Genomic DNA, 7,494 nt, shown 5'->3' with positions numbered 1-7,494 from the left:
CAGCACACAGCAGAGCATAGTACACAGCAGAGCACAGCACACAGCAGAGCACAGTACACAGCAGAGCACAGTACACAGCAGAGCACAGTACACAGCAGAGCACAGTACACAGCAGAGCACAGCACACAGCAGAGCATAGTACACAGCAGAGCACAGCACACAGCAGAGCATAGTACACAGCAGAGCACAGCACACAGCAGAGCATAGTACACAGCAGAGCACAGCACACAGCAGAGCATAGTACACAGCAGAGCACAGCACACAGCAGAGCACAGTACACAGCAGAGCACAGCACACAGCAGAGCATAGTACACAGCAGAGCACAGCACACAGCAGAGCACAGTACACAGCAGAGCACAGTACACAGCAGAGCACAGTACACAGCAGAGCACAGTACACAGCAGAGCACAGCACACAGCAGAGCATAGTACACAGCAGAGCACAGCACACAGCAGAGCATAGTACACAGCAGAGCACAGCACACAGCAGAGCACAGCACACAGCAGAGCACAGTACACAGCACAGTATAGTACACACCACAGTACACAGCAGAGCACAGCACACAGCAGAGCACAGTACACAGCAGAGTACAGTACACAGCAGAGCACAGCACACAGCACAGTATAGTACACACCACAGTACACAGCAGAGCACAGCACACAGCAGAGCACAGTACACAGCAGAGCACAGCACACAGCAGAGTACAGTACACAGCACAGTATAGTACACACCACAGTACACAGCAGAGCACAGTATAGTACATAACACAGTACACAGCAGAGCATTCTGCACAGTGTAGAACACAGCATATTATAGAACACAGCACAGTATAGTACACAGCATAGTACTGTCTCTGCGCTACATAATACAGGTTACAGAACCACGGCTGCACGCAAGGTGATCGCCCTGGAGAGCGCGGACAGCCGCATACACATCTTGCGCAGTGCCACCTATATCATTCCTGACAGAGAGCAGAAAAACTCCAGAGCGCATGCGCATACTACTCTCGTGTAAACGTCACACCCGGCACAGAAGCAGCGATCATGGGCGTGGCTAACGACGTAGAGACGCGTGGAGTAGTTCAGCCAATGAGACAGGACAGACCGGGATATAGTTCTATACGTGTGACGTCATTAGTTACACGCGGGAGATCTGAGCCGAGCCGTAACCATGAGCGGGTATGTAGTGTGTGCGTCACTCACTGGTTTGGTTCTCAGCTGGGCTCTGTGCTGCGCACGCTCCTCGTCTCCATTGTCCTGTATACATGATGACAGGTCCACACATGGCGATTTTGGTGCGGTTTCCTGAAGGCAGTGTTACACATCGCCCTGGTTTTGTGGGCAGATCAGATATGGAGAAGGCAGTGACGTAATGTGTGGGTGCAGTGTAATTCTAAGCAGTGCAGGCGGCCTGTGCCCCATCACTGTGCAATGTTCCTCAGCTCTTACTGCTGCACCTCTGCCCGTCACTACACGGTGTCCAGTCTCTGTACCTGCGCCCCGTCACTACACGGTGTTACTCCTGTACCTGCGCCCCGTCACTGCACGGTGTTACTCCTGTACCTGCGCCCCGTCACTGCACGGTGTTACTCCTGTACCTGCGCCCCGTCACTGCACGGTGTTACTCCTGTACCTGCGCCCCGTCACTGCACGGTGTTACTCCTGTACCTGCGCCCCGTCACTGCACGGTGTTACTCCTGTACCTGCGCCCCGTCACTGCACGGTGTTACTCCTGTACCTGCGCCCCGTCACTGCACGGTGTTACTCCTGTACCTGCGCCCCGTCACTGCACGGTGTTACTCCTGTACCTGCGCCCCGTCACTGCACGGTGTTACTCCTGCGCCCCGTCACTGCACGGTGTTACTCCTGCGCCCCGTCACTGCACGCTGTTACTCCCGTCTCTGTGCCTGCGCCCCGTCACTCCACGGTGTTCAGTTGTGCAGTTCTGTCCACTGCTGCTGCTCCTCTTCCAGGCTGCCAAGGTCCTGCAGCGAAGCAATGTCTCTTGCTGTGAAACACTGTGTGCTCAGATCAGACTGTTTCTGTACTGCAGCCTCCCCAGGATTACACTTAACAAATTCCCTTTAAGTAATTTTAGTTTTTTGTCTTGTGATATTAGTAGCTGTTTTTTTTTGCGTTAAATTCATTAAAATGGCGCACTCAATTCATGAATTTTGCACAAACTTATTAAAAGAAAGCCTTTTTCCTGTTTTGAACTCTTTTTGGACCCCAAAAAAGCATGCTGGCGTCAGTTTTATAGATTGAAGTTACACTTAAAGGGGTATTCTCATCACAAAGATCCTATCCCAATATGTAATGGGGTAGTAACAAATATTATCAAATACCTTCTATTAGAAATGTAGTATAGTTTTTCTAATTTGCGATGTCTTTCCTCATGTGCAGGCATTGCAGGACCTTATGTATCCATGGTTATGACCACTGATATAGTGACTAGTTGCTAGTGGTCGTAACCATGGATACCCAAGGTCCTACAATGCCTGCACATGAAGAAAAAGGCATAGTGAATCAGAAAAACTATACTATGTTGTTATTATTATTGTTGTTGTTTTCAGCCTACAGTATAACCTAATATGATCTTCTAGAGGAAGACAAAAACTCCATAGGGAAGACACTAGAGTGGTCAAAACTTGCAAAAAATGTGCGAAAAAAATACACCACTGTGAGGACAGAAGTAGAGGTGCACCAGATTTTGTAACTTTTTAAATAGTCACAATTGATGAATCGGGCTAAAAGATTGGGAGTTGCTAAATGCCATCTACAAAGAAAAAAACTGAAAAATCAGGCGAGCACAAAAAGATTCAAATCTAGAATATTGAATTGGATGCCAGCAAAAAAGGCACAAAAATCATCCAAATTTATGCGCCAATGATATAATGAAATGGAGTCATAGTTCTTGAAAGAGCTCAGGCGGGAGGTTGTTCCAAACATCTTGGAGAACTGACCATAGATCTGTGGATGTCGCATGTGCAAATCCTTCTGTCTCCATGTAGTCCCTCACTGACGGGCTTTGTGGGGTACAAGTCATCACTTCTAGTACTCCCCGAACGGTTCATATTGACATGTGCTGGGTATCTGTGGTAGTTGTTCTGCTGCAGGATAAATTTGGAGCCAATCGGACGCCTCCCCGTTATCTGTCCGGTATAAATGGTTACAGATGCACCTGACTGTGATCCTACCAATCCCTGACTGTGTCAGTGGGCCTAGAAGGATTGCTGCTGGTTTGAAGGTGAAGGTCGGCACAGCAGCCTTTGATTTAGATTTCTCTTTAGTTCATTCACTTTGCTAATTTTGAAAGCCTTCTTGCCTTGTGAAAGTTTTCGGGAGATGTGTGTATTTTATAATCTCCCATGTCTTGTGACCTGGCTCCTGCATGGTGCTCTAGATGATAGATTAGGCCGCTTTCACACATCTGACTTGTGTGGGTGAGATGACGGCTGTGGGTCTCCTGACTCTGACATATTGGGGCTGTTGTGTTTAGGTCAGGGGATCTGCAGACCATGAATCTGATGTGTGAAGGGTGAGATCTCCGCTGCGCTGCCATAAGCAGAACGTTTGCCTTGCAGATGGCACAAATCCCGTTTTTCTCATCTCCGCTAGCTGTCAGGTCGATGATTACTTGATAGAAGTGTATAAAACAATACATAAACCCTAATGGTCATTATTTGTGGCTGTGTTCGTACTAAACCCTGGTGTAAATGAAGAAATGTCGTGGCCTGGTACCAGCTCCCTGCAGGGCTGCAGTCACCAGTGCTGGCCAGGGCTCTGTGCTGCATCTTTTACCCAGAATCCCTCCTGGCATAGATTATGGAAATCTGTTCATTAGTGCTATTTACAATTGCTCTGGGATCTGATGGAGTGTCATGGGAGCCGGCTGCTGACCCGGGAAGAATTGACAGCTATCAATATTTGCATTGTTTGCTATGCGGATTTCTAAGGCTCATTGCACTCTCCCCATTTACATTTTGCTTTCTAGGCAGCCAGTTGATGCGATGTGTAAGAAGCGCGAAGACTACTTGGAGTGGTGTGAATATTTTATGGCTGTTGCCTTTTTATCTGCTCAGAGAAGTAAAGATCCAAGTTCCCAAGTAAGTGCCCCGCATCACTTATCTCGCCTGACGACGGTAACGTGGAGGCGCCTTTTCTTCTCGTCACATAGTAGCTCTGTGCACTGCATACGGGAGAATGATTTTGGGGGAATTATGCAATTGGTTTCATCACTGTAAGAAATTACATGTGCAGTGTTTTGAAAGTTTTGTGATCTGCCTCGAAAAATGGGAGCAGACTAAGGGAATCTGTCAGCAGGTTTTTACCATGAATTGTGAGATTAGCATGATGTAGGGGCAGGGACCCTGATTCCAGTGATGTATCCCTTACTGGCTGCTTGCTGCAGTTTAAAAAAAAAAAAAAAAATGCCTGTTTTCTCTGTCCCTCATGACGGCACCATGGAGAGAGGGGATCCGCCCACCAAGGACAGGAAACCTACAGATAAAAAGGCGGTACCTCTCTCCCGCATCAGTTGGTTTCCTGTCCTTGATGGGAGACCTGCAGCTTACCGACTGGAAGACATCGTTAGATTCCGGGGCCAATCAGTCCAACTCAGGCAGCAGGGGTCCCCCTGCCTTGGCTGGTGTGACCAGAAGCGCTACCGCTGGGGCTAGTGGGCCTCTAGGGTGTGCGGGGGAGGTGGCATGGACTTCGCGGCCACCTCCTCGGGTAAGATGCTGCAGCAGCGATAAACATCCAGGGGGGTCCCTCTGTGGTTGCGGGAAGAGTGGCGCTCTCCCTCCTGAAGCGTCAGCCTGCAAGCTGCAAAAGCCAGGGCCTCCGGTGTGCAGCGTGAAGGAGAGAAAAAAAAAAAAAAAAAGCTGCTTGCTGCCTCTCCCAGAATCTTCTCCAGAGAACACCGGAGCTGAGCCCAGGGCTGAAACCCTCCTGGGGGGGAGGGACCCTCAGCCACAGAGACCAGTGAGCGGACGAGGCTCCTGGGTGGAGCCGCTTCCTCCCGTAGCGGAGGCACTCTGCTTTAACACCGGCTGGCAAGCCACCGCTACTTCAAGTTTTGTTGCCAGGCCAGACTGATCCAGGCAGCGGGGGTTCTCTGCCTCGGCTGGTGTGGTATACGGGCCTTTAGGGTGTGTGGGGAGAGGCGGCAAAGAGGACGCATGGTGGAGAAGGCTGTCGCACTTCAGCTGACGTCAGAGCAGGGCGCCGGGGCATAAGGTCGCCTTGCGTTTCACGGTAGAAAGTGCGGAACGAGACAGGCAACAGGCTGGTTTCCTGGATCTCATGGGGCAGGAGAGAAAATCATTGACAGCAATGCAGCATTCCTGATGGGACGCCGCTTCCCTTCATGATGGGCTCTCGGTGTTAGGCTACTTTCACACTAGCGTCGTACGACGCACGTCGCAATGTGACGTGGCGACGTACCGACGCATACTGTGAAAGCGCCGCACAACGGATGCAGTTTTTCAACGCATCCGCTGCCCCATTGTGAGCTCCGGGGAGGAGGGGCGGAGTTCCGGCCACACATGTGCGGTCGGAAATGCTGGACACGACGCACCCAAAAACGTTACATGCAACGTTTTTTGTGCCGACGCAACCGTCGCATGATGGTTGCGACGTGTGGCAATGCGTCGCTAATGTTAGTCTATGGAGAAAAAATGCATCCCGCAAGCAATTTTGCAGGATGCGTTTTTTCTCCAAAACGACGCATTGCGACGCTAGTGTGAAAGAGGCCTAACCCGCTCCCCTTGTTTTTTTTAGCAGGTATGGAGCCAGCACAGGTAAGTGCATGGTGGAATGTTCTGTTGATAGCTCATGCCTTTGTGCCAAAGCTGTGCTAGAGCTTCATATGTGAGGTATGGTTTCACATATACACAGCTAGGCCTTGGACCTCTAGGCTATAAGGGTATGTGTCCACGTTCAGGAAACACTGCGTCCAGATGTTACAGCATAGTGGAGGGGATTTCATGAAATCCCGACTCCACTATGCGTTAAACGCATGCGTTTTTGTCGCGAAAACGCACATGCGGTGGGTGCATTTTATCAAAACGCAGCATGTTGCTACAATGAGCAAAACACGCAGGAACACCGCAGGTGACCTGCCAGTGACCTCAGGTGCAGTTTTGGTAAGGATTTTACTTGCATAAAATCCTGACCAAAGCCTGAAGCAAGCCTGAACGTGGACACATACCCTAATAAGGCCATATGTCCAGGCTACATCTCATGATTTGATTTAAGTTAGTTGCATGTCTTGTCTGCGCAAAGCCTCATGATTGGACTTCAGAGTGACTTTTTGGAAGCATGTTTTTCATTTTTTTTTTTTTTTGGTTCGATAAACAGGTGTTTCACTTTTCTTTGCAACTTAACTACTCTATGCCTTGGGAGGACACATGGTGTTAATGGAGCACTTTGTCTCCATGAAGACTGCCCTTCAGCTGCGGCTCATTAGTTAGCTCCTTTGGGTGGGGTCAGTCTGACAAATGAGATGTACTATTCAGAGTGGAGGCTTATCCGTATCTCTGAGAAATTGCTCTTTTGCTTGTAACTGTGGGCCTGTTTGGCATCTTCAAGCATGACTGTAGCTCTATGCATTATATTGCGTGCCTCTTTGCATCAGTGCCTCTATGCATTATATTGCATGTCTGTGTATCATATTGCATCATAGTGCCTCTATGCATCATACTGAGTGCCTCTGTGTGTCATATTGCATCATAGTACCTCTGCATTATATGTCTGTGTATCATATTGCATCGTAGTGCTTCTATGCATTATATTGCATCCCTCTATGTATCATATTGCATCATAGTGCCTCTATGCATTATATTGCGTGCCGCTGTACATCATATTGCATCATAATACTTCTATGCATTATATTGAGTGCAACATGTTGCATCATAGTGCCTCTATGCATCGTATTGAGTGCCTCTGTGCGTTGTATTGCATCATAGTGCATCTATGCATCATACTGAGTGCCTCGGTGCTTCATATTGCATCATTGTGCCTCTATGCATCATATTGAGTGCCGCTGTGCATCATGTTCCATTATAGTGCCTTTATGCATCATATTGAGTACCTCTGCTTCATATTGCGTCATTGTGCCTCTATGCATCATAGTGCCTCTGTGCATCATGTTGTATTATAGTGTTTCATATTGCATCATGGTGCCTTTTGCATCATATGGCATCATAGAGCCTCTGCATCATGTTGCATCATAGTGCTTCACAGTGCCTCTATGCATCATTTTGCATCATAGTGCTTCATATTGCCTTTATGCATTCTATTGCATCATGGTGCTTCATTGTGCTTTTTTGCTTCATATTTCATCAGGGCTTCATGGCACCTCTAAGCATCAAAATGTGTGCTTATGGGCATCTTATTGCATCATATAGCTTCAGTGCCCCTGTGCCTCGGGGGGTATCATTAGTGTCATAGTGCCTCTGTGCTTCATAGTACTTTGGGCTTGGTGGCTTTT

The 7,494-nt window shown here is 48.6% G+C and overlaps 1 protein-coding gene across 1 annotated transcript in view; it reads left to right on the top strand.

The window, feature by feature from the left end:
- The first annotated feature begins 1,050 nt into the window (after positions 1–1,050).
- DCTD (dCMP deaminase) overlaps positions 1,051–7,494 on the top strand; it is a 67,707-nt gene continuing 61,263 nt past the window's right edge. The window contains exons 1-2 of the mRNA XM_077279556.1: positions 1,051–1,178; positions 3,994–4,105. Coding sequence (XP_077135671.1) covers positions 1,171–1,178; positions 3,994–4,105 — 120 coding nt within the window. The 5' untranslated portion in view covers positions 1,051–1,170. The remainder of the gene's footprint in view (positions 1,179–3,993; positions 4,106–7,494) is intronic.

The sequence above is a fragment of the Ranitomeya variabilis genome, chromosome 1 (genome assembly GCF_051348905.1).
Source record: "Ranitomeya variabilis isolate aRanVar5 chromosome 1, aRanVar5.hap1, whole genome shotgun sequence".
In the NCBI taxonomy this organism is placed as follows: domain Eukaryota; kingdom Metazoa; phylum Chordata; class Amphibia; order Anura; family Dendrobatidae; genus Ranitomeya; species Ranitomeya variabilis.
This window is presented reverse-complemented; position numbering and strand designations above follow the sequence as displayed.